This window comes from Camponotus vicinus, unplaced genomic scaffold (genome assembly GCF_025532165.1).
Source record: "Camponotus vicinus isolate PSW18456_S1 unplaced genomic scaffold, iyCamVici1.0 SCAF_3, whole genome shotgun sequence".
Lineage (NCBI taxonomy): Eukaryota > Metazoa > Arthropoda > Insecta > Hymenoptera > Formicidae > Camponotus > Camponotus vicinus.
In genome coordinates this window covers 6,137,550-6,152,218 of record NW_028141967.1, presented here as the reverse complement: position 1 = coordinate 6,152,218, position 14,669 = coordinate 6,137,550, and the positions used below count along the sequence as shown (strand labels likewise).

The following is a 14,669-nucleotide window of genomic DNA, read 5'->3' as shown; positions in this document are numbered from 1 at the left end:
GCGTTTGATTCTATTAAATCGTGCATCACGTCACCGCCTACGCTGTCGTGTCCGAATTTTGAATTGCCGTTTGTTTTACAAACGGATGCGAGTTCGGTCGGTTTGGGAGCGGTATTGACCCAAGAAACGGAAGGCGTAGAACACGTCATCGCGTTCGCTAGTAGAGCGCTGTCGGAGGCCGAAAAGAAATACTCTACGACCGAGCAGGAATGTTTGGCTGTCGTTTGGTCGATTAAAAAGTTTAGACCGTATCTCGAGGGGTATACTTTTAAAGTCATCACGGACCATAGCAGCTTACGCTGGTTACATAATTTAAAGAACCCCACAGGTCGATTAGCGCGATGGGCTCTCGAATTGTTGGAATATGACTACGCGATCGAACACCGGAAAGGAGCGTTACATCATGTTCCAGACGCGTTGTCGCGCATGTATGAGACTACCGACGAATTATGTGCTGTTGCGATTACCGGAGACACTTGGTATGATGCACGCGTTCGAGACGTGGAAACTAATCCGCGTAAGAATTCGGGTTGGAAAATCGAAAACGATCAGCTGTATTTTCGAAAGCCGAACGCTGTCGTTTCTCAAGTTGTCGACGATCTCGAGCAATGGAAACTAGTACTTCCTAAAGAAGCGCGCGCGAACGTTATTAGGGAGGCTCACGATGTTCCACAATCAGGTCACTTAGGAGTCGAGAAAACATATCAGCGAGTAGCGACTCGGTATTTCTGGCCGCGTATGTTTCGTGGGGTAGCGGATTATGTCAGACATTGTGACGTTTGTCAGAGGACAAAGGTGGAACAGAATGTGCCGATGGGTTTAATGGGACGCCGAGCTGTCGAAACTCCGTGGACGGTCGTAGCGGCGGATATTATGGGTCCTTTTCCGCCGAGCAAAAACGGTAACGCGTATATTCTGGTAATCCAAGACCTATTCACCAAATGGATTGAATGTAGCCCGCTCCGGAAAGCAACGGGCAAAAAGATTCGCGAGCTGTTAAACGAATTAATCGTTAACCGTTGGGGCGCGCCGCGGATACTGTTGACGGACAACGGCACTGAATTCATCAATCGCGAATTACAGGCATTCGCGGAAGAGTATGGCGTCGTTCACACTACCGTACCTCCGTATCATCCTCAGGCAAATCCGGTAGAACGCGTCAATAGGGTACTCAAAACTATGATTACGGCGTTTCTCAAAAACGATCATCGCGAATGGGATATTCACTTGGCTGAGTTCAGATTCGCATACAACACGGCGTACCATACCTCTTTACAGGCTACTCCGGCGTTCTTAAATTTCGGTAGGGAACCCCCGCCGGTTAACACCGTGCGTGGGAGACACGAGTCAGCTGTCGAAGTCGCGGAAGCGAATCCCGAGACTTGGAAAGAGCGCATGGAAAGAATTCAGGCTTTGCGAGATTGGGTAGTAGAGAACATAGAGGCAGCGCATAGTAAACAGGCGCATTATTATAATTTGCGAAGACGAGATCATCGTTTTGCGATTGGCGAGCAAGTTCTAAAGCGACAGCATGTGTTGTCGTCAGCCGCGCAGAATATTTCGGCTAAGTTAGCGACTAAATATCACGGTCCGTTTACTATCGCGAAAATATTGTCGCCGGTAGTATACGAATTAAAAGACCACGCTAATAGATCAATAGGCAAGGTGCACATTAAAGACTTGAAACCCTATAATATTCCACCTGACCCTCCAGGCCATTAACCCACTAAGAATGTCGCGAGAATTTCGCGAAAGATATCGCGACGTACTAAATGCTGTCGACGAGCTGCGCCCCGGGTTTTGGACGGCGATGGCCGATGAGCTGCGCAGGATGATGGAGGGGCGCATTACAACCAGAGGCGCCGTGGTGCGCGAATTTCCGGCGCACAGAGAGGCCGGGGTTCAAGTGGTCGTCGATACCCGGGATGAGGCCACCGAGACGACTGTCGGGGCCGCGCGTGAAGCCGCGGTTCAGACCGGACCGGAGGACCCGGAACTGAACTCCACATCCACCGACGACCAAGAGGCTCCCATCATGGAGTCCCCCTGGGACAGCCCTCAGGCACGACGGTCTTCCCCAGCTCCCTGGGAATGGCCGAGACCTCCGGATGGACCGCCTTCACCGGGCGACCCGAACCCACCAGACGGGTGCTGGAACTGTGGGTCCAGGACCCATGTTGCCCGGGAGTGCCCCCGCGCGATAACGGGGGCCTACTGTTTCCGGTGCGGCACCAGGGGATACACCGTCCGGACCTGCCCCCATTGTCGCCAGGGCTGGCTGGCCCAAGGCCCGTACGTGGAAGGCCGAGGCCACCGGGGACCAGAACCCCCACGAGGTCGCCGGGCGAGGGGTGGATCCCGCCTAGGACCCTATTAACAGCTGTCGCTCGCGGTCCTCCTCCACTGCCGTTATTTTATTTTTTTCTTGATACGGGTTTTGCCGAGACCATCAATTTTTTTTTTTTTTGCTGTCGCTCGGTTCGAGGCCTACATATGTTTCAGGGGAAATAAATGAGTGGCGGCAACATTCTTTCCTCATTCTTGTAATTTTCCTCCTTACAACCTACTTCCACCTTTGGTGAGACAGCTCGCGAATGTCGAACGGGGGGGTCCAGCCGCCAAACGGGACCGCGGGCCCCCGTGAGAGACGACAGCGCGAACAACAGTTAGTGAGAGACGGCACCCTATAGCTTCTCGTTACGGAAAGTTTATTGTTTGGTTTGTTTCGTCCCATTGTGGATTTGTATTGGTGTCTGCCTCGGCTCTGGAGACTTTGGTCGCCCGAACATGTGCGAAAGGACGAACGGAAAGTCCGATTTTGTGGCCATGATGGGTGGCTGGAGCCGATACGATCTCTCTTGGCAGGGGGGGGTGTGACGTTGCCGTCCCGACGCGCGTCCATCCACCCCGGGAATCTTCACGGGGCGCGAGCCGAGCGGCCGCGCCAGAAAAAGATTGAGAGAGAGCCGTGTCGAAATCTCCGGAGAGACGAGCCGTTATCCTTTTTCGCGCTAGTACTAATTATTTTTTGTATCGTTTTTGTACGTCGGGCAACCCGCCGGAGGGAAACCAGAAGAGGCCCAAGAGGAATCATTACGACAGCTGATACGACAGCGCCGGAGGAACAGAGTCTCGGGTAGAGACCGCCCCCTTCAAATAAAGGAAGGAAATCAGCTGTCTTGTGGGCCGAAATAACCGGGCCGGATCGGCGCCACCCTCAGAAGAGGGAGGACGGAAAATCTACCTCCGGACGATCACGGATACCAGGATCGCCGAAAGTCAGCAATTTTAAATTATCGGGGCCGTTACGGCCCCCGATACGGCGTTGTCGCGGGGCGCAGTAATACCTCGCGTGTCGCGGCGCTATTGGCCGCTAATCCGCGCACCCCTGCGCGCAGAATTGACGCCGCTATCGACCCTGGATCGCGAGATCCAGGGATTCATTCTGGTGCGGGCGCTCTCCACAGATAGTCGCTAAAGATTGTCGTTATCGTTTTGTGTTCGTTGTCGAGATCAAGTTGAGAGGACGAGCCGAGGATCATCCCCTGGTCACGGGAGAAAGTATCGGTGAGGTTGCCCATCACTAATTGTAAGCCACGTACGCGATTCTGTCCGCGGACCGGCCGCTCTGTCGCCGTCGCCATTTTCGTGTCTCGTTGTCGCTCGGGCATTGTACCGAGCTCGCGATTTTCGTGTATTTCGGGCGACCGGAGACAAGCGACCGAGGCATCAAGGACGATCGTAACGTAGGCCGTCGCTGATAAGGAACCGTTCGTCTCTCTCCGGGATTCGGGGTGTCGTAAAACGCGTAGTGACCGGCTCTCGTATATCGACCACGTGCGCGGTAAATCGCGGGGAATGCGTCCGCTATCCGTGCTGTCGAAAAGAGTTGTCGAAACCGCGTAAGACATCCCCGCAATCGATCTCCGGGCAATTTTCGTCTGTAATTAGCGTGTATGTGAGCGTGTGACCGTGTGCGTGTGACGACGTGGCAAATGTCGTGCTGTCCTTGTCGCTCTTGATACTGGTACGAATTGCGTTTATTGCGTGGTATTTGCGTGGTATTTGTCGTACGTTGGAGTGTGTCGCGGCGCATAATAGATTAAGAAAGTGTCGAAATTCGAGGGTTTCGCGTAGATAGAAAGCGGTACGCCGAAAAGAGGCGAAGCGGCGTCCGACGGCTATCGAATTCCGAGCGAATCGATCTTGCTCGTAGCAAGCGAGATTTTTCGTCTTCGCAAATCGCTTGATTACTATCGCTCAATTATTAAGCCTCATTTCAAACATAGTGCTGTCGATTAAAAGAGCGAGTAACAAAGGGAATAGATCTGTTAAATGCGTCCTCGAGGAGATTGTCGAAATTTCCGTTACGCTCCCGAAACGCCGTTCGGTTTCGCAAAGTCCGGCCATAAAAACGGGCCTGGAGGACGATAAATATCTCCGCTGTCTTATGATCTCGATTTCGTATGGCTATTGTTATCACCGCTGTCGATCTGTTGTACGTTATTTCAAATTTTCGCATTTATGTTAAACTCAGTTATATTTCGTTAATTCAGTCTCGCTAATTTATGTCATTATTACTATTTCTTTCTAGAACTTGTTATTTCTTTCCCTTTATATTCTTTTCTATTATATTTCTTTTATTTAAATAAATTCGTTACATTCTCTTTTATATTAAATTCGCGTAATTTATTTGAGTGTTCGTTTCTCGTGTGTGTTAAATTCCGTTGTGTTCGTCAATTTTCGTAATCACCGACAGCTTCGCATAAAATAATTCTAGATCCTTTTCAACGGACCCTGCCCCTCTACCGTTAGGTGAGCTAGTCGGCCCGTGGCGAAACAGGCTAACGTTCTTCGCGTTATTCTGACGATTTTGCGAACTGATACGTGGAAGACCGTATCTGGCGCCCAACTTCGAGATCTCGAGACGGCCTTCGCTTCGCCGCGGCTCGCGCGAGAACACCCTCCATCTGAGTTCCTCCGAGCGAGAGTATCTCTATCCACCTTGTGTCTTTTTTTGACGGCGTTTTCGCTCCCCATTAGCATCCTCCTCTCCAACACCCGAGGAGGATCGAAAAATTAAAAATAAAAAGACGTCGCAGTATATAGCAAGTACAATTATTATCCAAAGTCACGCTGTAACGTATTCTTATAGAATATACATTCTAATACAAGAACTCTGATTCTCTCGTCCTCTATTATTGCGCGTCCCTCTCGCCATTTAACATAAATAAACAATATGTTTCACAAATATTTCCTACTGATTATTCTTGCTATTTTTCAACGTGCCAGGTTATTCTTAAAAATTCATATATTAAACGAGTTATCTTGCATGCATATTAACGGCTTAGAGCACTAATACAGATAGGATTCAAAAATAATTTAATTTAAATATTGCAGGAAGAATTTGTTCACTATATATAAAGAAACTCTCTTATATAAAAAAGTAGTAGTAATTATATGCCTAATAATTTAATCAGGTAGGAAATAAATCATTACTCGTATATTTTTTAATCATTATTGCGTATGCGAGATGATATATAAAATACATGCATCTTTAGGAATAACTTGTTTTCGTTAAAAAATAACAAAAATAGACAAAAAACATTTATGAAATATATTATTTCTTTAACTAATAAAAATTTACTAAATATATTTGTATACAATTTAGAAAGTGTACTTATATACAATTTTTGCTATCTTTCATCGAACCAAATTATCGTAGATATATTATACGAGTTAATTTATACATGCACTAATGATTTAAGAGCATATATACTAATGCAGATAGAGTTCCAAAGTATTAATTTAATTTAAACATTGCAGGAAGAGTTTCTTTATATAAAAAAAAATTTATGAAAAAATAGTGGTTATATACTTTCTGGATAGTATAACCAGGTAAGAAATAAATTATTGCATATTCTTAAATCATTGTTGCATATGCAAAATAATCCGTATAATGCATTGTCACGAATAACTTGATTAATTGAAAAATAGGAAGAATATGTAGGAAATATTTATGACAAATATTTATGACACATATATTGTTTGATCGTTAATAAAAATTTAGTGGACATGTTTATATAATTCAGAAAATTTACTTACATACAATTCTTGCTATTTTTCAATGAATTTATTTCTTACTTGATTAAAGTATCAGAAAATATATAGAACAATTTCTTTATATAAACATTTTTATAAACAAATTCCTCCTGCGTAATATTTAAATTAGATCAATACTTTTGAATCCTATCTACATTAGTATATATGCTTTTAAATCATTAGTGCATATACAAATTAACCCGTATAATATATGTATTTATATGGTAATTTGGTTCGATGAAAGATAGCGAAAATTGTATATAAGTACTCTCTAAATTAAAAATTGTATACAAGTATCTTAACTTAATTTTTATTTATTAAACAAATAATATATTTCATAAATATTTCCTATACATAATTTTTGTTGTTTTTCAATGAAACAAGTTACTTATAAAGATGCATATACTATATGAGTTACCTTAGATGTGCAATAAGAGCATATACACTATTAATTTATATCTAATTGAACTATTCAGAAATTATATAAATTATATGTAGCTACTTTTTATATAAATCTCTCTGTATATATTCTGTATATACTCTGTATATAACAATCTTCCTGCAATATTTAAATTAGATTAATACCCCAATAACCAAGTCTGCTAAAGCAGATCTTGTCAGGTAATCTGTTACAAATTTTTGTCGACAGAAATATTACAGAATTGACCCAGGTAGCAAGATGACGTCTCCAGACGTCTTAATGACGTACAATGACGTCATTAAAACGTTATTAAGATGTCATTTGACGTCACTCTGCTACCTGGGGATGCAGGTTCTGATATATCATGTGATGTCGGCAGAATGTCAACAGAAATATAACAAAATCTGTTCACATAACTGGACAACAGATTATCAACAGAAACCGAGCAGAACTTGTTGATATAATTGACGGAACATTGATGGCAGAAACTGAACAGGATCTGTGCGGCGCAATTTTGACAGCAGATTGGTAACAAAAATCGAGCAGGATCTGCGCAATGAAAATTGATATCAAATTGTCAGCAGAACCCGAGTAGAGCCTGCTAATGTAACTGACGGCAGATTGATGGCAGAAATGGAACAGGATCTGTGCGGCGAAATTTGATGTCAGATTGCCTGTAGAAAGCGAGCAGGATTTGCGCACACAATATCTGATAGCAGATTGACAGCAGAAGCAGAACAGGGTTTGCATAATTCGATAGTTCCTTCGTTTACCGCTATGTGATATACTTTCTCGCAATCAAATCTCTGTCAAAAATATATATAAAGTCGCGATTATTAATAAAAAATCAAAAATATAGTAACTATTTCTATCACTTTAATTTCTGACATCTGATACAAACAGATGAGATTCAGAATATTAAACTGATTGGAATCAATAGGATAAATGGTAAATTATTCATTTACTGCCTATTTGAAGCATAAAGCAAGAATTTAATTCTAAATAAATTACATCTCCAGTTTTACAAGTTACATTTACTTTTATCATTTACTTTATTATTAATTTAATTAAATTGAACTAGTCCTTTGTTATGTGAGAATAATTACGATATAACATATATTATTATACATTATGTCATATCAGAAAAAATTGTAATTAATCGATAACTCACCGATAATACTCTTATTTAGCACCTGTAATAATCAATTTTATTGCATTTATACAACATTAATATAAGTAAGCCCAAATCTTGTTCGGTTTCTGCTGTCAATTTGCCATCAGATTGCGTGCGCAGATCCTGCTCGATTTCTGCCGACAATCTGTTGTCAGATTATGTTTACAGATTCTGCTCGGTTTTTGCCGCCAATCGAGCGTCAAGTCATGTTAACAGATCCTGCTGGATTTCTGCTACCAATCTGCTGTCAGATTCTGTGAGCAGGCTCTGTCAGCAGAATATAAGCTGAATGAGGACGCAGTTGATGTCAGTCTGCTGATATACTTTGATTAAATCTGTTACCAGTCTGCCGACATACTGCTAACATTTTGCTTACGGGGTAAAGATTAATAACTTATTGTTAGATTAATAATTTTTTCATCTCTCCTATCAACATTAATGTATATGCTCTTAAACCATTAATGCAAGATATCTCGTACAATACTTTTATGATTAACTTTATTTATTGAAAAATAACAATAATTATGTATTGATTTCCTAAAAATATAAGTACATTTACTATTTAAAAAATACTAAAAAAGTGCCACACGTGATGTATTACATCTTTACAAAATGATATAACATCTAAAAACTTCTGTTTTTAAAAAAAAGTTAAAAAAGCGTCAAATACGTGCGCCGTGGATAAAATAGTATTTATTATTTATTAAAAAATAGTATTATTTAAAAAATCCCTATTTATTGTGAAATAAAATATTATTTAAAAATCCCTATTTATTGTAAAATATTATGTAAAAACCGTAAAAATTATTATACAGGGTGTCCTAGACCACCCGTACACCCCTTTTCTTTCAAAAACTAAGCATTTTAGAGAAGAAAGGTTTCAGACAAAAGTTGTTTGGTTTCGAGGGGGCCATAAGATGGTACCATTGGTTTGACATTGAAGAGTCATTTGAAGGTCACGTGAAGGTCACTTCAATTTTTTTAAATGGAATACCCTATATATTTTTGCACATTCTTGTAGCTCATCTCGAGAGCTTTTCAAAACACTATAATTAAGTTAGTTTTCATTAAGTACTTTCCGAATTATGAGGCTTGAAATAATTTCTTAATTTTACGTAAATCAAAAAATATCTTGTAAAATATTCATTTTTCGATTATCTTACCTTAATACTTTTATGTACAAAATAATGAGAGGAATCAATTGGTGTAAAGAAAACACATAGTTGTTTCGAAGAAAAAATATGTAATTTGTAATTAACAATTACATATTTTTTCTTAAAAATAACTGTGTTTCTTTTACACCAATTGATTCCTCTCATTATTTTGTACATAAAAGTATTAAGGTAAGATAATCGAAAAATGAATATTTTACAAGATATTTTATGATTTACGTAAAATTAAGAAATTATTTCAAGCCTCATAACTCGGAAAGTACTTAATGAAAACTAACTTAATTATAGTGTTTTGGAAAGCTCTCGAGATGAGCTATAAGAATGTGCAAAAATATATAGGGTATTCCATTTAAAAAAATTGAAGTGACCTTCACGTGACCTTCAAATGACTCTTCAAGATCAAACCAATGGTACCACCTTTTGGCCCCCTCGAAACCAAACAACTTTTGTCTGAAACATTTTTCTCTAAAATGCTTAGTTTTTGAAAGAAAAGGGATGTACGGGTGGTCTAGGACACCCTGTATGTGCAAAATAGTTATATTATACTGTAAAAGAATTTTATCTAATATAATAATATATAAATAATAATATATATATAATAATATATATATAATAATAATATATATCTAATATATAAAATATTTTTTTATCTAAAAATTGAAAATTGAAAATTAATATAAAATAAAAAAATAAAAAATATTTTAATTAAAAAAACTTGACGCTGCAAATAAAATTGACAATGTTTCTAAGCTGAATAATATGCTAATAAAATTAGCAGCACCAAATTTTTTTAATTAAAATATTTTTATTTTTCATTTTATATTAATCTTTAGTTTTTCATTTTTAGATAATTTTTAACAAATTAATAAAAATAATAATGAGAAAAATTAAAAATTTAACAAATTTTTAATTTTTAACATTATTATTTTTATAATTTAACATTATTATTTTTGAAAATTAAAGTAATAGCTTTGCACCATAGTGTTTTGAATTAAAATATTTTTATTTAAACACACAAGTTTCTTAGTTGTTGCATTATAATTTTTATATCACCTTTTTTATAGAATTAAGACTATTTTGCCCAATTTTATTTAATATAGAAGCCCTTTTACAGTTTGTTTACGATAACGATGAAATATTTTTTTATTTTTTCATTTTATGTTAATCTTTAGTTTTCCGTTTTTAGATAATTTTTAATTTTTAAATTTAATACATTTAATAAATTTAAATAATAATTTTAATAATTCTAATAATTTTAATAATTTTAGTAATTTTAAATTTAATAAATTTTTAATTTTTAATTTTTAATTATTATTTTTATAATTTAATATTATTATTTTTGAAAATTAAAATAATAGTTTTGCACCATAGTATTTTGAATTAAAATATTTTTATTTAAACTTGCACAAGTTTTTATTCTTAGTTGGTATATTAAAATTTTTATATCACTTTTTTTGTAGAATTAAGACTATTTTGCACAACTTTGTTTAAAATGAATATATAAGTCCTTTAACAGTTTATTTACGATAACAATGACTTAGTAATTTAAAAATTACGCTAATACGTTACTACGTAAACGTTACTAATTTATAAATTACGCTAATACGTTAGCAAGCTTCTTTTATTAAATAGCGCGTAACTTAGAATTGATCGAAGAAACTATTATGATTCGAGCTTTTAAATGCATTAGGATTACAGTTTTACTAAATTTTAATCTTTTACTATAACGTATTTAATTATAAGAAAATTCAATCTGCAATAAATGGCTGAAATTATTAAAATAATAACATATATTTATTTTTCGTCTATTGTTTCTAAGAGAATTAAGAGAATTTATTTTTCGTCTATTGTTTCTAAGAGAATTAAGCTTAAGATGAATATCGATTAAATGTGAAAATATGTGAAATATGTGAAAATATGTGAAATAAATATAAAAATTTAATATAAGTAACTTATGAGTAAAAAAATACCTCTGATAAAATTTCTTTTTCCAAAAGTAGTTGCCCAACGTTATCTGCTGTAATCTTTTACACGTGGACTTAAAACTCACAATATCCTTTATGCTGATACTTTCGTTTTCCAGAATGATTGCAATTATATCGTCCGGTAAATGTGTTATTGTAGTCATCGTAAAAAAATTCAACAATTCTCGAAAAGGATGTTATTTACTTTTGTATTAATTTTATGTACTTATATATATATATATATATATATATATATATATATATATATATATATATATATTTGTGTAACACGTGTGAACCGAATGTGTGGACGAATGTGAGCGGACGTATCTTCTACCACTGTTTGAGATGCATCTGTAACGTACACTTTCTTCGATGTAAATAAGACCAAATATTCTCTCCTTGAAGCTAGAAATGTTTCCAAGTGTTTGGCTTATGACTCAGTTATGAAGACTAGAAACCAGGAGACCAAACTAGGCTTGATAGAGAGAAGTCGAAATCCGTACATCTATTAGTACCAAACGCAGCGCTGGCGACAATTAAGTACCGGAAATATAATCTAACTCTTGATACAGTCGTAAACCAAGGTCCAAGACTCGCATGTCTATACAACATCTTTTAGACATGTAAGGATATTGTACGTATTACCTCAGTTATAATGAGATAACTATTATTTTTATAAAATGCTGCTACTTACAAAGCACATTTTAAAGTCTTCTTTGAAGTCATATTTTGAAGTTATTATAAACCAACTACTTCAAGACTCACGTATTGTTTTCGGTACCTTGAAGTAGCCAGCGCTACAAGTGGGCAAATTTGAAAATGATAACGTGTAACTTTTTCGGCACAGTTTGGTGACTCTAATCAGACATAGTTCGGTCTCCTGGTTCTAGTCTTCATAGACTCAGCATAAAATGGACACAGTTTTCTTAATCTTGATTGGTTAGTAAACAAGTGAATAGAGGCAAGTATCAAGAGACAACCTCTTAGAAAAAAAATTTCTAAACTATCCTTTTTAACTGTTTCTAAACTATTCTTGAAATTTGGTTTTATGATTTTGTTCCAATATTATTTTAATTTAAAATTTTTCGACTTTATGCCTATCAATTGCACAATGTTTCTAATAAAAAAGTTTCTTAGGAGTTTCAATCGCTCGATTTAGCTTTAATTTTGAAAAAGTCAGTTACGTCATATAGAGTTTGTAATTCTTTCCTTTCTCTCATAATCTATTTTAAATACTAAAATCGAAAAAAATTATAAAAAATTATAAAAAATCATTGAACGAAGCGAAATCTGGCAATCAGGTTTCAATCACTTGAAAGTGATATTAGTTTTAATCAGAGATAAATATCCTTAAAAATAATTTACAGTAATTTTCCTTCAAAAAATCATTTTTCTAAAAAACAAAACCACCAAATAATTTTTATAAAAAAATATTAAAAAATAAAATATCAAAACTAAATATGAAATCAATAATTACTATTAGACAAGTACTTAAGAGCAATTTCTATATTTGATATAATATTTGCCATGAAATATATCAATTTTATACAGTAGAAATATTATACATAAATTTTCCCTAAGAAATTAAAACGCATTTTATATTTATTCAGAGAAAATTGATTTTTGAAATATTTAATGAGAATTAGGATTCTTTTAATTCTTAAAACATTTTTTATATAATGTATATAATTTTAAAAAAAAGTTTTACGCAAGCTTTAAATCACAAAAAATAGGAGTTTCAGTTTTTATTTTATAAGATGTTTACATTCGCGAGAAAGCCGAGTCCGCTTATCTTTACGACCTGTCAAGTGCGAGAGCGACAGCGAAACCGCGAGTCGAGAGCGAGCGAGATGACCTATCATCAAAGAATCTCACAATCGGCTTCTTCACTTCCTCTATCCATTCGCAATTTACGAGACTATAAAGTAAAAACTGAAACTCCTATTTTTTATTTTATCCATTTGAAAGTAATTTTAATGAATTATTGAGATTTTTGCGATTAAAATGATATCAAACACGACGTAAATCGGATAATTTTTAATTGGTCTGATAATAAAAATTTTGATTATATATTTAATTACATTTATCCGATCGATACCGAGTTTGATGTTATTTTAATCGCAAAATTTTCATTATTCCATTAAAATTATTCGCATATCCTTATAAATATATCTTAAAATAATTAACTTATTTATTTGTCACAATTTGTCATCGGCCGCTTGCCAGCAGCAGATTTGGTAACGAGATGAGCATGACAGTATATGAGTACGTAAGAGCGAGTGAAACAATAACAGAAGCGAGCGAGATAGTAATAGGAGCGAGCGAGAGAGAAATAGTATGCCAAGCTGCAAGAAAGACTCGATTTCCGAGTCTTCGTTGCTCGTGCTATTGCTATCTCGCTTTCTCTTATTACCTTCTCGCTTGCTCACATAACTCCCGTATACGCTACACACACACACACACACACGCACGCACGCACGCACACGCACATATATATCTTTGCTCATTTGAAATATCTACGCTATTTTTACAGATATGAAAAAATTGTAATTACGAAAATTGTACGATTAAATGGACCATGATATGCTAGTAATATTGTTTTCGTAAGTAGAAGCGTTTCAGAGATTTCAAGATTATCTTCATATTTTTTAATGGAACCATCTTAATTTTTTTATATAAATCGATTCCTCGCAATATTCCGTGTAAAAAGTTATAAAGATAGGATAATCAAAAATTGAATAGTTAACGAGATATTTGATTCTTTAAGTTGACATAATTTTATATAAATTATAAAATATCTGATAAAATGTTCATTCTTCAATTATTTTACTTTAATAATTTTATGCATAAAATAATAAGAGAAATCAGTTAATGGAAAGAAAACATATGATTGTTCTTAAAAAATATGTCGCTGCTCATTGCATAAAAAAAAAAAAAAATATATATATATATATATATATATATATATATATATATATAGAGAGAGAGAGAGAGAGAGAGAGAGAGAGGGAGAGGGAGAGAGAGAGGATCGCAAATTCGTCATTTCTCATTTATATTAAAATTTATTTGATATACGTAAGCACCTTGCTATACAGCACTGGTGCTACCAACATTTTGTGCACATAGCGCGGAATAGAACCAAAAATTGTGCACCTTATATGTTACCCTCTGAAAACATTCGTGCACCTTGGCTTCGTAGTTTAGGTGCACGTTTTTAAAGTCCACAGAGGGCGTATCGCTTTCAGGGATCACCTAAAAGCGGGCCGTGACACCTCTCATTCTTCTCTCTGTCCGTATTATCACGAATCAATTGCAGAAAAAGCACAGGATCTGGTCGTTCTGCTAACTACCTCTAAAATTAATTTTCGTTTAACAGCTCCTTCTATCCCTATCTATTACTAAAATTTGATTTCTGTTTAATATAACTTTCTGCTCTATCTCTTACTCAAATATATAAATGCATCGGAACTTATCATATTAGAATGCTAATAATAACATTGATGTAATAATTGCAACTGTTCCGGAGAATATGTTCGCCAGATTACTGCGAAATATAACATTACAGTTTATCTAAATCGTTTGCGGAATGATTAATGTAATTTCATGTGTTATTGTCTGATATTCTGTAAGACTTAATATTAATGTCACGCTGAAGATAAAAAATGATCCGAAACTTTCGTATTTAATGCGTGTATTGTAACGAAAGCGAATATTTTAATTAAATATATTGATAAATAAAAGAAAAAAGAATATGTTTTCTTGCTCTAATTACCGCACCTTGGCTTTTATTTGCCAATTTTTTCACTATTTAATTATTACTATATTATTATTTG

The 14,669-nt window shown here is 35.8% G+C and overlaps 2 protein-coding genes across 2 annotated transcripts in view; one reads left to right on the top strand and one right to left on the bottom strand.

Moving 5' to 3' along the window:
- The window catches only part of LOC145969319 (uncharacterized), a 29,150-nt gene extending 17,927 nt beyond the window's left edge, over positions 1 to 11,223 (bottom strand). Inside the window, exon 1 of the mRNA XM_083095338.1 lies at positions 10,840 to 11,223. Within this exon, the coding sequence (XP_082951464.1) occupies positions 10,840 to 10,997 (158 nt within the window). The 5' untranslated portion in view covers positions 10,998 to 11,223. The remainder of the gene's footprint in view (positions 1 to 10,839) is intronic.
- On the top strand, positions 1,733 to 2,753 carry LOC145969320 (uncharacterized). The gene has a single exon (XM_083095339.1). The coding sequence runs from the start codon at positions 1,733 to 1,735 to the stop codon at positions 2,375 to 2,377; it is 645 nt and encodes a 214-aa protein (XP_082951465.1). The 3' UTR covers positions 2,378 to 2,753.
- Positions 11,224 to 14,669: the final 3,446 nt, after the last annotated feature.